Raw genomic sequence first — 19,512 nt, forward strand, 5'->3', positions numbered from 1 at the left:
GAATGCAAAACTCAAAACATGTAATAATATCCATGGTTACAAAATGGGAAAATTTAACACGAACGACCAGCAAACGTGAAACCATGAAAGGACAAGATTCGGCAACTAGTAAGACAACCCAGCTGAAATAAATAGCATGCTAATTGTAGCACAGATTCGTGAGTTTGTGATGTGTCGGTCGCGAACGAATCGGCTCCGATAACCGGTTCTTTGAAATGAACGACAGGAGCCGGTTTACATCGTTGGGACTCGTGTATCGTGTTTTAATCTGTTAAAGGCGAATGTCATTGGTGAAGGTGTGTGACAGTGTCTCTGTGTGCACAACGAGCAGGGGGAGTGGCAGCGTTAAACAACTTGTGGTGCTCTTAGAGCCGATTTGTTCGTGACAAATTTGCATTAAGAGATTTTACATATTTGTCTATTGAGACAGGTCTTTGTTTTTGTATTTCATAATATAGCATTATATTCTATTTTTGTAGCTCTTTATTGAGGTTTGATATCATGTATTTTTTACATTAGTAATTCATTTTACACAATACACATAATTTGGTAATAAATTTAAGACAACAAAAAAATCTGAGGAGCCACTTTGGAACCAAAAGAGCCCGCTGTCTTTAGTGAGCCAAGCCAAATGAACCAGCTCTCTAAAAAGAATCAAAATTTCCCTCACTATAGCGTGCTGAAAACAATCTGAAGGCAACACGGTGACCAAGTGGTTAGCATGTTGGCCACACAGAAGTTCGAATCTCCGCTTGGGCGTTGCATGTTCTCCCCGTGCGTGGGTGGTCTCCGGGTACTCCAGTTTCCTCCCACATTCCGGAAACATATATGTTAGGTTAATTGGCGACTCCAAATTGTCCATAGGTATGAATGTGAGTGTGAATGGTTGTTTGTCTATATGTACCCCGCCTCTCGCCCACCGTCAGCGGAGATAGGCTCCAGCATACCCCCGCGACCCTAATTAGGATAAGCGGCATAGAAAAAGCATGGATGGATGAAAATCCAGCCATCCATCATCAAGGACAGCACACATCCACAACACTCATTGTTCACACTCCTACTGTCAGGCAGACGCTACAGGACCACAAGGCTGGCAAACAGCTTTTACCCACAGGCCATCAGGCTTCTCCATCAGGCTTCTCAACGAAGCACTCACACACACCGCACGCAACACACACACACTTATAGCACTATATATGTATTTATTTGTATTAATGTCTCTTCTGTTGTTGCTTAATTTGTTATTAATGTTTCTTCTGTTCTTATTCATTTTCTTGTGTTTTCTTTCTTTTTGGGAGAATGAACAGAATAAGAATTTCATTGCATAGTAGAACTACCTGTCTCACTGTGCACATGACAATAAAACTCTTGAATCTTGAAAACGCGCTGACGCGTACGAATCAAAACAGGAAATGACACTCCAAAATATGAGATTCAAACAGAAAATCGTCGTGGACACAAGACAGACCAATTCGAAGAAGTTCAACATCAAATAATACAATAATATTTCATTATATTTAAATAGCGCCTTTCTAGGCAGCATAGTAAAGTATCCATTAATCAAACTGTTACTAAGGTAAAAACAAATGGAGGTTTGCAATTGTACAACAGGACCAGCGGTATACAAAATATATAGAAAGATGGAACTACATTTTCCATTTATATACTTGTTGACTTGTTTCAAACATTTCCTATGAGCTATAACCACGTTCTACATATTTGATACAATCTACAAATATCGGTAAAGTGTCAAGCTAAGCCTGACGTCATCTATTCTAAACTGTAGGTCACTGCGGTCTATTACGGTGTTTATTAATGCAGTTTCCCAAACTTTATTGAGCCGAGGTAAAATGTCACAAAAACTATATTAGGCTTCTGCCATCTCGTGGAAGACCATTCAATTGTTCTGCCTGTCAATACACATCACTGCCATAGAAAAATGACAAAATATACATTATTCATACTAAATAGATAATTTTACAACCAATGAAGGAAAATCATTTTCCGTGGCACACTCCCTCCCAGCACACTAATGGTGGTGGGAGTCACTGTATAAAGCCACGTATTGACTCATACTGGCATAAAAAAGGGACAAAAACACCCTTTACATAGATAATAAATACTTTACTACAAATGTGAATATACACTACATAATCCCAAAAAATGGAACGTGATTACATTTGGACATCAGGGATTTCAATGGAAGGTAGGCTTCTATAACATATTTTAGTCACATATGAACTAGCAAAGAAAGGGTTGTGCAATTCAGTGCAGGGATGAGATTATGGGAAGGGGGGGTAAACAAAACATGACTCCGAACAAAAGAGAAAAAGACATCCAGACACTCATGACCAGAGAAACTATTACAAGACACTAGAAAAGGCTTCGAGAATGTGCCCTTCTCTCTTTAAGGCTTCTGAAGGAACATAGGCAGAGCTGTAAGAGCTGGGAAGTCCACACACGTCATTTCACATGAACCAAGTGCTTCGTGATAAAAAGGAAACGCAATGAAGCTCAAACAACGCATCTTACACAAGTCATTCTCTGAAGGCATTGGAGCCCATGCCACACGTGGATTAGTGTATGTACCTACAAACAGTGCAATCTTTCTCCGTTCCTCCACCTTAGCAAGTGTTTAATGATGCTGCACAAAAGCATGTGAGACTTTGCAAAGATTACCTGTTGCTATAGCAACTTGCTCCCGCCTTAGCCTCACTGGTGACCAGATGAGGGATGCACGGGTCAGTGCTAAGAGTCAATACATCACGGATTTACAAGGCGGTCATGTCGACACCATCAAATAAGAAGGACCCCGCCCGGTGACACCACTGGTGGAAAACATCCTGAGAGTGATTTAAGGCCAACTGGTGAAAAAGAAACGCAAAGTGGGGATTAAAAGTGGACATTTGTACTAGAAACCGAAATAGGGTGTTTTGTACATGTTGCAAAGTGAAACGCAGACGCAAGCATATGCAGCAGAACCATGCAATGGCAGGGCTGGAATTTTTGACTATCACAGTACTTTCAAGGATTTTTAAAAGGTGTCAAAAGAAGCATCGGAAGTATTAAATGTAAACACTAATATCAACACTCGTCCCACAGGAGGAGTACTTGGGGTACATGCGCACATCTACACATTTACATAAATCTAACTTTAATTTGACAGAACATACACGCGCTGTTGTGCTTAGTGCTGTGGTGTGTGCGGGGTAAGAAAAACATCACACACACACAGATTCCTGTGGAGCGGAAATGAAAAGATTATTCCATAAGGATCAAGGAAAGGACTACGGAGACGTACGCTACCAGCACTCGCGCACACACGCACACACCAACAACCCCCAGGAGCTGGAGAGTCCAGGCATGATGGCAATGATGCACTGTACAGAGGGGTTTCCATGACACCGGAAGAGGGAGCTGGACCAATCAGCGTGGAGAAAAGCCTGTTGCTAAGCTACAGCCAACCACCTGTGTCATATCCCAGATCTGTGGAGACAAATAGCCGATGAGAAGACGCAAAGAAATGGCAACTGTCATTTTTTCATTTCTTATACTGATTATAATCCCTCAGGGGGAATCCAATGTTGTATTTGTTGTGTAGCCAGGAAGCAGAGCATCTATCAAACAGCTTTGGAAAGATGCTAGATGCCTTTTTGACCGCAGCAGGACTTCATCATCATAAAATCAAAGTCCAAACTTTTACCGGGGGGTGTCACCTTCATCCATTTTGTCCAGTAAAGGTGCTCAAAACAGGGATATCATCAGTCGATATTGGTATCGTTTTTTTCTTCCCATAATATCATCGGCACACAAGCAATGATGTCGTGAGCCATACAGCAACAAGCTCGCCAGGTCAGCATTGAAAATATGCAATTTACAAAGACTGTAAAGCGCTGCAAGGGGGTAGGAAGGCATCTTTCTTTACTTGTAATCTCAGGAAGAATGGTGGGGGGTTTTACAGCCTTAAAACATAAACACAGTGGGCTGCTTCGCCCATTTCACTGTATGTGAGTGTGATTTAATTGCTCATGGACCGCACGATGAACAACTCAGGTTCTGTCTTCCTTCTTGCTCATCAGCACTATGCGCCCTGTGCTGAGAGGTTGCAAGTGCCAGAGCTTTGATAAAGAAGGTGAAACACACTATTGAATTCAAGAAAGAACTCCTAGCAAAGTGTGTGTTACAACAGGATTGTGATGTCAAGCTTCCTGGTTTATGAAGATTATACCTGCTGCTGAAGTTGACTACTGAATTCCGGTGAGCACGTATGCAGCTCTAGTCGTTCACTTTTTAAGGTTACATTTGTGATGGGCGAGAGTGAAACGGCTCCGTGTGGCTCTTCTGTCCCTTCCCCTCCGCTCTCCACTCATCACCGTGTTCACCAACAACAGTAAAGGTCATGTTAAAAGTTCATTTATCCATTTCATTCATCATTTGTAGGTACCTGTTTACATTGTTTTCTACATCTAAAATGAGAATTGTTCTCTGTAAAATGTGATTTTTGTGAGCTGTTTGGAAGTGATCAATTGGATTTTAATTGTTGCCTATGAAGAAAAACAGCTTTCAGTTTTCATCTGACCATTCGGAACGGATTCATGACAAAAAACGAGGTTCCACTTCACTTTGAGCTGGGTTGACTCCATGCATTAAATGAGGGGCTTCACAAGAACTGACAACCTTCACAATGCGGTCACTTCCGCAGGTGACCATCAGGCCTCTGGATGGGTCCATGTTCATGCAAGCGATGTTGTGCTTCCCCTCATGGAATGTGGCCAGTGGTGCTCGACTGCAAAACACACGGACAAACAAACGCAGTTAATCAGGCTTGTCCTCAAGCGTTACATGGATAGTTTGGATTCTTTGACATGAAGTTGTATGACATCCCACTCTGCAGTGTAGTACATCAACAGTGACTTACCGCCCCAGCTGGTCCCTTGAGTCCGGTTCTGGTCAGAGATGAGGAACGTAGTTCCGCTTCGTTGCTGGGTCATTTAAGTAAAGAGTTTGGCTTCGCAAAACAATATGCGTTCAAAAGAGTAATACATTTGCATCATAAAAATGCCTGAAAATAAATAAATCAGACCTCAAAAATAACCCTCAGCGTTATATTTGTCTCCCACCGTATCCCTGTGCACTGTTGCCTCTCTGTTCTTGTGTATGTGATAAAGACGCTCGCATCTTCTGTGACAGAGCGCCGCGGCCATCTCGTTTAAGTGTGTGTTCCACAGCGAAAGACGATGCGAGCGTCTTTATCTCATACATAAGAGTCACTGTTGATGTACTACACTGCTGATGGGGAAGTCAGACAACTTCATGTCAAATTAATCTGAAATATCTCTTTAAGAAAACAGAAAATAAATCCACAAGACTCGACTCACTCTTCCTCCTTGATGGAGTCAAAACAGGGGTCGCACACTCGGACTGGGAACTCAAAGCCCATGAGTGGGTATGTGGAGCGTTTAGAGCTACATTTACCACACACAGCTTTGCCGCACTTCCTGCAGTGGTGCTGCAACACAGTAAACGTGCACACACGCCAACACAGCATTTAAGTATTCCGTAAAAACCGCTCCAAATTCACCTTGCTGATGGCACAACACCAGTACCTGTCTTAGTCCCAGGGTCTTGGTGTCCCACATCTGCTTGACATTCCAAAAGAAAGGCTGCTCACACTTCTGACAGGAGTCGCTTTCCAACCACTGAGGTGCCTGCAGGTACATGAAAATCTCCTAAGTTAGTTTGACTATATCAGTGTGTTCTTTGATTATCCGCACCATGAACATGACCAGAAATACCAGTCATGAAGACATACAGAACAGATATTTCTTCCATACCAGTCACTGTACACTGACAAATACACAGGCACGTCTTCATGAGCTTTCTAAGCCGTGACACAGTGAAATAGTGGAGAACTTTCCAGCACCTTAGTCTTAATCCACACACTTTGTCAAGTAATATTGTTACAAACCTCTTCTCTGGCTGTGTCCATGTTCCACACGGCAATGCCTCCATCAGCCGAGCATGACACCAGCTGCCTGGTCAACTGCATGTAGCACAGGGCCTGAACACGCTCACTGAAAGAGTCAGAGAATGGCATTAGGTGATTAAAATACCACCTTTACTGGCATGTTGTAGGGGTTCAAGCTTAAAGGATGCCTTACTTCCCAACGTGCGTGTGGGCTTCGCAATTTGGGGGAAATTTGCTGGCTGTGGCCAGCACGTACAGGAAGTAGGGTATCAGAGGGGTTGCAAGTGTGGCGTACTTATGGAGCAAGTGATTCGTGACACCCACATGTTTGCCGTTCGCCCTCCGTAGGTAGCTTTTAGGTCTTGAGTGCGGCGTGTGACTCGTACGTGCTAGGTGTGCTTCATGTAAGGCTGTCGTACGTTCCACTTACTGGGGACGTACGTACATGTGTGGGCATCGTACAAGGCTCGTGCAGCCCACTCACTTTGATTGCAAGATGGCCGTACTGGCTTCCTACGGCACCTACAGCAATCATGACCGGGAGAACCAGAATGTACAGCAGGAAGAGCCGCACACCGTGGCCAGATAAGGTGCATAAATGTTGGATATGCTATGTGAGCAGCTAAAGGGGGATTTGACGATGGTGCAATCTGCATGGAAGCAGATAGGCGGTGATAAAGAGCAGCTAGTCAGCTGTTAGTGTCACTACTGAGATCTGTGTGTGACAAGAGTGTCTGGAAAAGAGCAAACAGAGGCAAACATCCAAACACTCAAACACAAAAATGATCTAAAACCAAAAACACAAACACCATAAAACACATGCAATGCGAAATGCTGCAAATGTAAAATGCTGAAATCACGAATCATGAATGCTGCAGGATCAAATACAAACGCATGAGAGAAATGCTGCAAGTCCACAAAGCAAAACAAAAGTTGGCCAGGCTACCAGGGGTGCCAGACCCCAGGGAAAATCATATTTAAAGAATTAACACTACACAGGATTATAGAGCAACCGCATTTTACAACTAAGTGTTTAACAAAAAAAAAAAAAAAGAAAAAATGTACCTTTTCATTTCACCCATTTTCTTCTGGGTGTCCCGTGCATGTCTTTAAAGACTGATATCCCTCAGGTCTGGTTCTCCTGCTAGCCTGACTGTGCGTTTAGTTCCGTGAACTTGCAGCATTTCTCCCATGCAGGTGTTTGGGGCCTTGTGTATGTGTATGTGTTTGGCATTTGTAGCATTTTTCTCATGAATGTGTTTTCGATAATGCAGCTTTTATGTGATTACAGCTTTAATTTGCAGCATCTACCCATCGCATTTGTTTTATGGTGTTTTTGGCTTTAGATCACATATGCGTTGGGAGCGTTTGGACGTTGCTGAGTATTTGCCTCCATCGGCCATCGTAGATATGGGGACAGCTTTTTGAAAGCATTTCTATCTTCACGCAATAACACAGCAGGGATGGCAGATTGACTGAGGCTGCAGGACTTACTGGTGACCCTGCAACAGTAGGGTCCGCCCTTTGCGTCCTCCTATGTCCCACATGATGACACTATGGTCAGACGCCCCTGAGAAAAGCAGCCTCTGGATGGGATCCCACCACAAAGCTCCTATGCTGCCTGGAAAACATAAGAAGTCACTTGTTACAGCTGAATAAACACCAGAGCCTGCTTTTTGGTGCCACCTAGTGCATGAAAGGAAAACTGCTTATGCTGAGTCTTTGTTGGGCTTGAATGAGCCTTTGACACTGCTGTCCTCTATGACTGGACATAACTAAATGTCTTATAAAGCAACGGGGGAATCTTTTGTTGTCTTTAAAGGCAGTATTATACAATTCTCTTTGTACAGGCTTGTACGGCGTGGACACTGCGCCACGCCTGGTAGGTTGGGTAGAGATATAACAAAGGTTTGATACATCCGCATTTTGAGGCTGCTAAACTACCACATTTAAACGCTAAATACAGTGTTGTGCAGTGAATCAACATGTCCAGTCATGGATATCTTCTGGTCAGATCATCATCATTCTTTGCCTGGTTCTCAACCTACTTGAAAAACGACCAAATAAGAACATTGGAGTGCCCTTGCCAATGTTTTCCATGTTATTAAGTCCTGTTGTTTGTAACAGATACAAGTGCAAAAGCAGGGTTCCCACTCTTTCACTGAAGTTATTTACCAGGACACCTTAAGACAAGTTGTGACATCATACCGAACAGTAATAGCAACATTCTGTCCTTGACGGTGTCTGAAAATCGAATCTAGCAAAATTGTCAATTGGGAGCATTGGATTGCAGAACTTCTCGATATAAACACAAACCCGCAGTTCTAGGAAATCCATTTTCATTCTGAAACACCGTACTAAACCCAAAAACAAAGTTTTTTTACAACAAAAATTAGCTGAGCATGATGACGCATGATACATGACAGACCAAAAAGAGTTACACAACCAACTACGATGCGTTTCACTTTTGAGATTTTCTCAAATCAACACCGACAGTGTGTGTAATGTTTCATCTGGGTCTGTAAACTCCTAACAGCCCATATATTATAGTAAGTATAAGTACAATACATTAGCTCAGCCATTCAATTTTAGTGCAAATGTCAATTAAAGGGGACCTCTTATAAGGAATTATCAGACCTTTGTATTAAGTTGTGGACTCCTATAGAGCAGCTACACACGATAACCCACACAGAAAGCTTTCTAGATCTTCCCGATTGCACGTCTTCCTGCAGTGTCTCCTGCCTCCCGCCCAAAGGGTCTGTGTACTTTAGTCCACCCCCAGCCCTCCTCCAGGTACGCCTCCTGCCGAGCACTGATTGGTCACAGCTACAGAACCCCTTTTGTCCGATTACTTACACAAAATAAACACAGTTGGGACACTGATCCATTGTTACTTACAGCTTGCTCTTCTGACTCTTCAACACCACCAAGTAATGTTAGGAGGGCGACAGACTTCTGCGACAGTTCGGCAGATAGTCCAGCTTCGTTTGGCCCAGAACAGCTCACAAAACAGTCCCATGTCAAGTGCCGTTGACAGATGAGCATATTTTTCTCATGCTGGCCGTGAATCAGCAACTCCAACTTCTGCCTGATGCTTGCCTCTTTAGCCACGCCCAAACAAACATTTCCTGGGAGCCATTGCTCGACGTGTTAACACCGTGAACAGCAAAGCAGAGCAGGGGTGCTGGCATATAAGGAAGTCCGGGTTGCATTGATGTCAATAGAACCCGGTGTTAAAAATGAAATTAAAAAACTCAGCGTGCAGAGCTGTCCAAAACTGCTTTCAGGGCTCACTTCCAAATGCGCAAACATCATTATCTGACGCGTTGGCATCGTTTAACACGAGAATACAACTTTGTAACAACATTTATAGGTCAGAAAAGAGAAAAAGCATAATAAAAAATATCATGTATAACACCACAAAGTGAGTGAATGGCGTGTGCCCACTGCCCTGCACTCACCTTCACGTCAGGTCATTGTTTATTTCTATTGTGCAAGGTGGCAGCATGCTAACTGCTAAAGCGAACGAAGACATTTATGACACTTCGATGTTGCACGTCTATGTGTGTGCTCACACATGACCAAACACACCATGTCGATTCATTTGAGTGCAGTTAGGCCTGTCACAATAATCGATAAATTGATTAATCGAACGCTAAAAAAAACAAAAAAAGTCGATCATTTTGCCGCCTTGTTTTTGTCATCTGTCTGTTCCACACAGGATGGATGACAAGAGGGTTCACTCTGCATGTGTCTGTGCACATTGGTTCTATAGTGGAATGAACAGAGACAGTGAGGCCTCCTCTCATTCAGCTTCTTTGTCCCCCCCCAGTGCGTCGAGGCGAGGCTACTAGTCAGCGGATACACAGAGTGCTAGCAGTTAGCAAGCAATCGCTAATATGAATGAAGGCACAAAAGCCAAATGCCACAGCTCCAGTGTGGCGGTGCAGCAGAGCCGTTGTCCCGCAGTCAACGCTTAGCGAGGCGTTTGATCAGCAAAGTAAATATTAAACGAAACAGCACAAAATGGTGCGCGCTCACAGAGAGTGTCGCTCACTACATTGCAAAAGAAATGCAACATTTTGGGAAATGTTTGACAGAGTATGAACACCTACATGTACATGTCACCAACAACAAATCCTGAACTGTATAAGCGAGTGAAAGAAGACAGTTGAAGGACATCAGAAACACTGCATTTTACTAAATACTAATCCTACTAAAAGAGAGTTATTTTCATTTAGGTTTTTTCGTCTTTTTTTTGTTTATTATTAAATTTATTAAATACACTCAAGAAATAATGTTTATTGCTTTTGATACAAAAAAATGTTGTCAATAATATCAATTATCGACAATTTGTAGGACAATTATCGTCCAGCAAAATGTGTTATCGGGATAGGCCTAAGGGCGGTGATGTGGTTTATTGCTATAATGCAGGGTGCAGGTTATCATTACTAATTGAATCATCACTCTGATAATAATACCTGGTATGATGAACACGTTATCAGTCACGTATGCGATTACCTTCATGGCCCTTCAGCGTAGTGATAATAGAGTAGGTCTGCCTCTCCAGCTTCAACAGCGTGATCTGCCCTGAGTAATCGCCAACAAAGGCGTGCTGGGTCTCATGATCATATCTGAGCAAAGAGTTAGGGTTTGAATGACAAAACACTTGAAGTAGATGGTTATGTACTTCATCCACAAAGGGTCTATGAAGGATACTGTAGGCAGGAGGCCCAGGAAGTGAAGTAGTGTCTCCCCAGCATGCTGCCGCTCTGGGTGCACATCCAGCTCACACTCTTGTCATGCCCGGTGCTCACCAACCACTCGCTCTCCAGGGTAAACACCATATCAGATATTCGGTTCTGGTGAGCTGCAAAACATGCATCATGCTTCACCTTTTAGATTCAGTCATGGAAACGTGCACTAGTTCTAAGTGCTGATCCCATCAGGGTCTCTTAATGCGAACTAATCCAGAGTCAGTGAAATTCCCTCAGATGTTTTGTTCCTGCATCAATCTTAATAAAGGATGCTCCTCTGACCCCTCCAGCATTCATTAGCATGCAATATCATTTTTTTTCTTTAATAATGGTCACGACAGTCAAGCAGTTGGGAACGAACAAGCGGCCGATACTGGTGGGCATGTCTCCTCTCGCTGCTTTTTATTATGTTAATTTTTACCTCCATGGTGATGTCTCTCCTTTTCTTTAATGAAGTCATAATGAAGTGTAAAAAAGTGAACTAATGAGCGCCGTTATCCTTCGTCAGTGTGGCTGCAGACACGTCTCTCTGGTGTTTATGGGCCAAAATTACGTTTTTTATGAATTTTTGGGAGGGCACATTCAATCATCTATATCCTTTATGATGGTCAAGATAATCAAGGTTGAGAGCTTCTCTCTATGATGTTCAGTGATGCTCATTTTCACTTCCAAGGCGATGACTTTCCTTTTCTTTGGCGCACTGCCGCTTGGGAGACAAAACAAACTGTAAAAAGTTAACTAATAAGCAATGTTATCCTTCGTCAGTGTAGCTGCAGGCGCACCATGCACGACTGGCGCGTGTTTACAGACCAAATTACCTTTTTAATTTAATTTATGAGAGCGCGTTCCTAACACTGAACATTGTAAACCGATGACCACCTGTAGATAACAAAAAGTAAATATACAGTCATACCTCACTCTATTGCAGCTTTTCAAATATGAATAAGTGATCGCTGTAGCGTGGTTGACTACGGCCTATTTTTAATCGGAAATGATTCAAAGGCAAGTCGTGTATTATTCTGGTCACTAAGTGTCAGCAATGCTACATTGATGAGACCTTAGCTTAGATTACATTACCTTAACAATGCATGAAGTCAGCCATGGCACGCCAGACATGATAGAGTAAAAAATTGTGTGTGAAGTAGTACATTTTTGGCTTCTTTCTTTGTCCTGCTTCCCCACTGCGTTTGACACCCTTTCTTAATTACAACAAATAAAATGGAGGCTAACTAGTTAGCTTGGTAGGTAGTTAGCTTGCAGGGTAGCTTGTCCCGGCAGCGATCCCGTAGCCTGTGCATTAGTGTTGCGCAATGTGGCATAAATAAAGAATAATAGGAGTGTAAAGGTGACTATAGGGGTGTTATTTCATGTCGACAGGGCTCTACTAATGGTAAAAACTGGATTTAGAAAGTCATATACAGGTTTTCTATCCTCTAATCATGAAAATATTCCATGTATTAATATTGAAACCTACTTCTAGGAAATTCATTTATTGAGGTTGGGTCTGGAACCAATTAACCGTGATAAACGAGCGACGACTGCACAGTAAAAAATAAACTAAAAATAAGGGAGTAACAGTAAGCATCTGTGTTTAATATAGTCTATTTCCTCCCAAAGCCCCTTTTTTCCATCTCTTTTCTTCTTCCCGCGAGAAGTAAAGTCACTTCAGTGACATTTTCGTCAACAGAGTATTTGCGATGACTACCGAGGATTGTTTTGGTTTTCGTCTTGCAGTGCGGGGTCATCACTAATATAACATTATATATTCAACTCTCGTATTGTGCTGATGCCATTTACAACAAGTGGGATAGGAATAGACCAATAGCGCTTGTCAGCTGGCTTGATCTCATAACATACGAATAGAAAAACAACAGGATTTTTGCATGCATCCACTCAAGAAATGAGGAACACACGATTAACCTGTAGATACATCCCGCCTCACCTTACGCTGAACTGATTTAACTATGTCACTATCATACCATCTCACCCACCTGGGTATGTTTTTACATGGTTCATCTTGTTGAAATCTTCAGAGATGAGAAACTCCTTTAGGGGAAACAAACAAAAAACAAGTTTCAAATCAAACAACTAACCCTACCTCAAAGGCATTTGGAGCAGACCCATTTAAAACAAAGAGCCTCTTCAATGGAGGATCCTTTTAGTATCAACAGCCTGGCCATAGAGCGAGAAATATGATGGATGTTGACTCTCACCACAACAGCTCCATTGTCTTGGCCAATGAAGATACGTCTGCTGTCATGGTGGTATGACATACAAGAGCAGGGAGCTGAGGGGGAGACATGGAAATAATCACCACTGGCACATCACTTTGTGCTGGGTTGTGTGGCTAATCAATGGAATTTTCCACAATTCTAAAAGACATTTGAGGAGCTGCAACGTACAAAAATCCCACTGACGTAGTGCAGTCTTACTTACAGGAGACTGTGTGGTAGATGCTAGGCCAGTACTGACCGCTGTCTCTCTTCAGCCAAACCCGAATGGTTCTGGAGATGAAATGCAGAATGCAATAATAATCACAGCAGTTTTTTTATGTAGGCTAAGGTTTTATGCCCATGTTACTTTATTACAGAATCTAGCAAGAGACTGATTCATAATTCATGGTTGTGAAAGAAATATTCACCGTTTCATCCACTGTGGCCACACTCAAGCGCTTTTTAATCTTGGAAAAAGAATATTGCAACAGCGGACGCGCTCACGAGACGCCTTATCAGAGTGACTCCCGACCACTCTGCCACATCACAATAGCGTGCTGGGAGAGATCATCATCATGTGTGCTTCGGGAAATGATCCAATCTCAAAAGTCTGTTTCAGGGACCACAAAACGGGTCAACAATCTAAAGCTGTTCTGCAGAAATGGGGGTTGATCAGGCCTTGGCAGTTGGTGCTACTAATTCCTACAGGTGTTCCAAGTCCTGGAGTCATTACTGCCCCCTTTGTCTGCATAAAAACAGTGTTGGGAACACACTGTGGTACTACACCCTCGTGAACATCAGTTGAACAGCAGTGTACTGGAGAAAGTCATTCGTTGCTGCAAAAATGGCAAGAAAAAAGGGAATAAACAATGGAAGAGAGAGACACACTATCTCCAAAATGTAGGTTTTTCCTCCAGAGAAGTTGTAGTGTTCTTGACATATAAAGGTTGGGAAACGCTGCTTTAGTATTTAGACCTGCATGATATAAGGTTTGCAAAAAATTCTGCTTTTACAAAAGATACAAGTTAGATTGACTTTGGCCAGGGACATGAGGAGAAAAGGCCTGCTGGAGCGCCATCAAGCTGTGTGCTCTTGCATCCCAAGTCTCCTTAAAGAAGGAGTCTGATCCTCTCAGTTTCACCATTCATTTTGAAAAAGTAAGTCAAATATGTTTTTTTGTCTACAATGAAGGCAATTTTATGGTTGCCCTTTCATATCATACAGCACAGGAGTCACACCCCCGCCCCCACATAAGGCGCCTGCAAGCCTGCTTTTCATTCAGGTTTTCAGAACACTAGAAAGTGTGAGAACACTAGAAAGAAATGCATTCTGAAATGCAGCATTTTGTTCATGTTCTGCTAAAACAAGCATTCGGTTTGTTTGGGTTGAACAGGAAGCCGCTGTGTGCACGTTTTAATGCTGTTCTGCTGCACTGTGGCATTTTTGTATACTTGTTAAAACATATTGCTGCAGACGAACCGAAGATTCATTTACATGCTAGCAAGCAGAGCGCTAGCGATGACACACGAGACATGGCAGGACTGCACAAAGGAGATTGATTGGCTGTAGACCATTGTCAATCAGAACGCAGAAAACAATAGGCGGTGCAGACAGACGAAGGACAGAAGAGACACACACTACTTCCCACAATGCAATTCTTCTTAAAGGGCCATGCTCGGCCTCTAACAGCGTTTATACTGTAATAAAATAAATGCACTACAAGGATCAGCGAAAGGTAAGCCGCGATAAAGCGAGAAAACACTATACATGCAGAACAGTAAGTCATAAAGTGGTGTCATCTGCTGTCAAATATATGTACGGTCACAGCGGAAACGAGAGCAGTAGCCTTTAGGTAAGTGCTCTCGCTGCCCCACAGCTTCCCTTATTATCAAGGTTTTTCATTGTTATGAAACGGAGAACTTGAAAGGAGACGTTTGAAAGTGTGACGCTTAAAAAAAAAAAAGTGACATTCGCGGGACATCGCCCGCAGCCTTTGTGCTATTAACATACAAGAAAGTTTGAATTTGAATTGAATTGATCACATTAAGTAAGATTAAATTAACTTTGATGAATACATTTGACACATTATTAGAAGCTTCTTATACTGGACAAACCGGGAGTATTTACGAATAGCTGCCTGTAACCCTACAGTTAGTGGTTCAGTGTCTTAAAGGAGGTTTTATTGCAAAAGAGCCCGCGAAAATAAGATTTACACAAAAAAACACTATATCCATATGCGGCAATATTTGCAGGCCCTCATTTAACATTAGTTTATCATGCTTGGTCAACTATGTTACATGTAATGATTTGCTAACTTCGGCTAACCAAATAAATGTTCTTGTCAAACACATTACACGATTAGGGGTTGATTAGGTTGGTTGTTACAGTATTTAGTTGCACGATTTTAACATTTTCCTAAACCACCGATAAAAGAAAATCAGGAGAGTGAGCACAAAATGTAGCTAGCTGGGCAGCTACTCCACTGAAGCTAACGTGGTGGCTAAAATAGGTTGGGAAAAGTCACCTGTCTTCGCTGACGGTGATCACTCCATCCTCCTTCGGGATTAAAACCGCTACCGTGACAGAGTCTGAATGTCCCTCGATTTTGTTCAGAAGAACCGGCCTGGCGCTCTGAGGCCTCGAATGGATTTCCGCAGCCATGGTTTAATCTAGCCAGCACTGTTTTCCTGCTGCTAATTCTCTTCCTAGCCAGTCCAAGTGGATCAGCTGACACACAACAGAGACGCTATGGAGATTACCGTAATACCTGCAAAGAAGACGCCGGGGACTTTTGCCAGATGGGAAACTACAATTTATCGTGCCAGAATTGTATTTGAAGAAAAATTACATACTCAATTTGAGCTTCCTCATGGTCATTTGCTACAGTAAACATTAACACCGACCTTGTATGGCATAGTTTTAATGCAGTTTCACATTTAAACTAAAGCACTGTCGGGTAAAAAGCTACCACTGACAGAACAGCACCCCCAGCTGGCTGTAAAGAGGCACGCGAAACAATACAAAACCACAAGTCTTGATGGAGTCAAATGATCGTACATTAAGGGCTCCGGCAACGTTGCACAGAGGAAACAACGCAGACTGGACCACTGTATAGTATTTGAAGGAGGGAACATTACGCTAATAGTGTGGAAGAATCGATCCAAACATTGATACCACGGGTAGTATCTCTATCAGTTTATTTTCACCAATATCTGCGTGTTTTTGCTGTGTTGGTCATGTTGCTGCATTGTTGATACTAATATATTTATATCTTAGAATTTACAAAGGGCCACACAGTCAGGAGATAGGGAAGATCGGAGTTCGAATCTGCAACCTTGCATGTTCTCCCCGTACGTGGGTTTCCTCCCACATTCCAAAAACAATTATTTGGTGACTATTTGTCCATAGGTATGAAATGTGAGAGTCAATGGTTGTTTGTGCCCTGCGATTGACTGGCGACCACTCCAGGGTGAACCCCCCACCCCCTCTCGCCCAAAGTCAGCTGGGATAAGCTCCAGCATACCCGTGACCCTAGTGAGGATGTGAGGATAAGCGGCATAGAAGATGGATGGATGGATGGATATAATTTACAAACTCAGGGAATACATCATTGGACAGGAGGATTTGAATGAGAACCCATAGTAGTTTTTGTCTTGTTTACTTATTTTGCACTATTGGCTTTATTTTTGCTTAAACAGTTGTATATAATGTATGTCTGTAATAAAAGGGAATAATTGTATTATTTTGTTGGTATTCTTACCTTGTCTTGTGTTTCATTCATGTTGCCATGCTTGCCATCAAATCTAATCATACAATAATTTTCGTATAATCGGGTGGACTAATTAAACTGTCAAAAATACAACCTTAAATATTTACACTAAACAATAATATGGTTAGGTTTAAACTATGGCCATGTTTGAAACTCTAGCGCTTGTCTAGAGATGACAACCATGTATAGAATATGAGAGAATATGAGAATATCGACATACAGTATGTGGATGGATCCCAATGTTTCTGCAATCACCAAAAACAGCTGGGTTAGATGAGCTCATAAATATGTATTTATTGCTCTCAAACCAAGTCATTATAACCATCGCCATAACTTAAGTACGACTGGAAAGAATATAAATTGAAAACAAAATTCAAATGACAATTAAATCATGTATCTCACTCCAGGGTTAATAAAAAGCACAAACAACATTCCAAGTCCATTAAAAACTAATTCCAGATGTCCCAAAAAAAAAAAAAACAAACAAACACCCGGACAATTGCAAAAACATCTCTAATTTTGCTATGTTATGCATTAAAGCAACATAAAAATCAATAAAACAAATACTATCTACAGTAAAGTGTGTATGCACTTGTGTGTTCATGCATGTGCTGGCCCCGTTTCACCACGTGTGGTCAGCGGGCTCAAGGCTGGTTGATTTGGCCCATGAAGAGGAGGGTACCTGAGGACAGAGACAGAGAGGTGTCAACATCACCAAACGAGGCCGTCTTGATGAAAGTGACGAGAAGGATGCCATACACAAGTGGATAATGTGCACATTCATCCCAAATAGATTTAACAGTGATGACGATAGAACTCGTTCTGTACCGGTTGGGTTGTGGCGGATGAGGAAGACGAAAGGTCTGTCCACTGAAACCCAAGGAGGAGAGGACCGAGCCATCAAAATTGCAGCTGGACACCAGAAAAAATAAACAGTTTTACACAGATGATATGTTGTTACACCAAGGACCTGGGATGTAGTCCAGAATGCACGTTTAGTGAAAACTGAATATGAAAACCATGAGGGGAAGTCTGTCAGGCGTGGGATGTCCGTTCCTTCGTAACCTCGTACACGTCCAAGCAGAATTCATTTGTGAAGCCTGATCTTGAGGCCACGGTTAGATATACCGTCATTGAGTGTCTGACCCAACATTACGGTTTTCCCTCACACTCATGAACTTGAATAACATCCTGCAGTCACACGTGACATGCTTGCTTATATTGCTTTACAAATATATATATATACTGCTAAAAAAAATTAAAGGAACACTTCGAAAACACATCAGATCTAAACTGCGGGAAAAATGATCTTGAATATCTTTCCTGATAATAAGTGGGTGATGTATTAGTAACAAAATGATGCCACATAATTTGATAGAAATGAAAATGATCGCCCTATAGAGGGGGGAAATCAAAGACACCCCAAAAATGAAAGTGAAAAAATGATGCAGCACACTGGTCCATTTGCCAAAATGTCATTGTAGCAACTCAAAATGATTCTCAGTAGTTTGTGTGGCCCCCACGTGCTTGTACGCATGCCTGACAACGTCGGGGTATGCTCCCAATGAGACTACGGATGGTGTCCTGGGGGATTTCCTCCCACATCTGGACCAGGGCATCACTGCGGTACCTGGACGCATGGAGGAGATTCCAGGAGACAGGTAGTTACTGCAGGAGAGCTGGACAGGGCCGTAGAAGGTCCTTCAACCCTCAGCAGCATCGGTATCGGCTCCTTTGTGCAAGGAGGAGCAGGATGAGCACTGCCAGAGCCCTACAAAATGACTTCCAGCAGGCCACTAGTGTGAATGTTTCTGACCAAACAATCAGAAACAGGCTCCATGAGGGTGGCCTGAGGGCCCGACGTCCTGTAGTGGGCCCTGTGCCCACTGCCCAGCACCGTAGCGCTCGATTGGCATTTGCCATAGACTACACCACTGGTGCCCTGTGCTCTTCCCTAATGAGAGCAAGTTCAACCTGAGCACATGCGACAGACATGAAAGGGTCTGGAGATGCCGTGGAGAACGTTATGCTGCCTGCAACATCATTCAGCATGACCAGTTTGGTGGTGGGTCAGCGATGGTCTGGGGAGGCATATCCCTGGAAGGACGCACAGACCTCTACAGGTTAGATAACGGCACCCTGACTGCTATTAGGTATCGGGATGAAATCCTTGGACCCATTGTCAGAACCTACGCTAGTGCAGTGGGACCTGGGTTCCTCCTGGTCCACGACAATGCCCGACCTCATGTGGCTAGTGTATGCAGGTAGTTCCTGGAGGATGAAGGGATTGATACCATTGACTGGCCCCCACGTTCACCTGACCTAAACCCAATAGAACACCTCTGGGACATTATGTTTAGGTCCATCCGGCGCCGCCAGGTTGCTCCTCTGACTGTCCAGGAGCTCATTGATGCCCTGGTCCAGATGTGGGAGGAGATCCCCAAGACACCATCCGTAGTCTCATTAGGAGCATGCCCCCACGTTGTCAGGCATGCATACAAGCACGTGGGGGCCACACAAACTACTGAGAATCATTTTGAGTTGCTACAATGACAATATAGTTGATATAATCAGAGACAATAAAGCATTGAAGACATAAATAAGACCCGTGTCCGTGTGTGTTGCAATAAATGTGTTCCGGAAGTGTGGAGGACAGGAAATGACACAGAGGGTTCAGAGTTGAGTATTGTAGACTACAGCCATAACAGTAGCCTGTGTTATTATTATGACTATTATGATTACGATTATTATGTTATTATTGTACCTGTTGTGAGACAATTCAAACCTGCAATAAAAGCCTGTTTT

The 19,512-nt window shown here is 42.8% G+C and overlaps 2 protein-coding genes across 4 annotated transcripts in view; both read right to left on the bottom strand.

Moving 5' to 3' along the window:
• Positions 1 to 132: 132 nt before the first annotated feature.
• Positions 133 to 15,681, bottom strand: wdfy1 (WD repeat and FYVE domain containing 1). Of its 3 annotated transcripts, none has more exons than XM_054793547.1 (12): positions 15,463 to 15,681; positions 13,162 to 13,229; positions 12,939 to 13,012; positions 12,717 to 12,771; positions 10,688 to 10,838; positions 10,490 to 10,602; positions 7,463 to 7,589; positions 5,969 to 6,074; positions 5,607 to 5,708; positions 5,379 to 5,509; positions 4,623 to 4,786; positions 137 to 3,486 (listed from the first exon to the last, which is right to left on the bottom strand). In XM_054793547.1, the coding sequence occupies exons 1-12, from the start codon at positions 15,597 to 15,599 to the stop codon at positions 3,455 to 3,457; spliced, it is 1,260 nt and encodes a 419-aa protein (XP_054649522.1). In that variant the 5' UTR covers positions 15,600 to 15,681; the 3' UTR covers positions 137 to 3,454. The 3 variants fall into 3 exon arrangements, with proteins under 3 accessions (XP_054649523.1, XP_054649522.1, XP_054649524.1); XM_054793549.1 differs by having other exon boundaries at positions 146 to 3,486; positions 4,678 to 4,786; positions 15,463 to 15,677; XM_054793548.1 differs by having other exon boundaries at positions 133 to 4,786; positions 15,463 to 15,679.
• A 944-nt stretch (positions 15,682 to 16,625) lies between these two features.
• The window catches only part of serpine2 (serpin peptidase inhibitor, clade E (nexin, plasminogen activator inhibitor type 1), member 2), a 16,851-nt gene continuing 13,964 nt past the window's right edge, over positions 16,626 to 19,512 (bottom strand). The window contains exons 9-10 of the mRNA XM_054793550.1: positions 17,536 to 17,619; positions 16,626 to 17,389 (exon numbers count right to left, since the gene is read on the bottom strand). Coding sequence (XP_054649525.1) covers positions 17,352 to 17,389; positions 17,536 to 17,619 — 122 coding nt within the window. The 3' untranslated portion in view covers positions 16,626 to 17,351. The remainder of the gene's footprint in view (positions 17,390 to 17,535; positions 17,620 to 19,512) is intronic.

This window comes from Dunckerocampus dactyliophorus, chromosome 12, assembly GCF_027744805.1.
Source record: "Dunckerocampus dactyliophorus isolate RoL2022-P2 chromosome 12, RoL_Ddac_1.1, whole genome shotgun sequence".
Lineage (NCBI taxonomy): Eukaryota > Metazoa > Chordata > Actinopteri > Syngnathiformes > Syngnathidae > Dunckerocampus > Dunckerocampus dactyliophorus.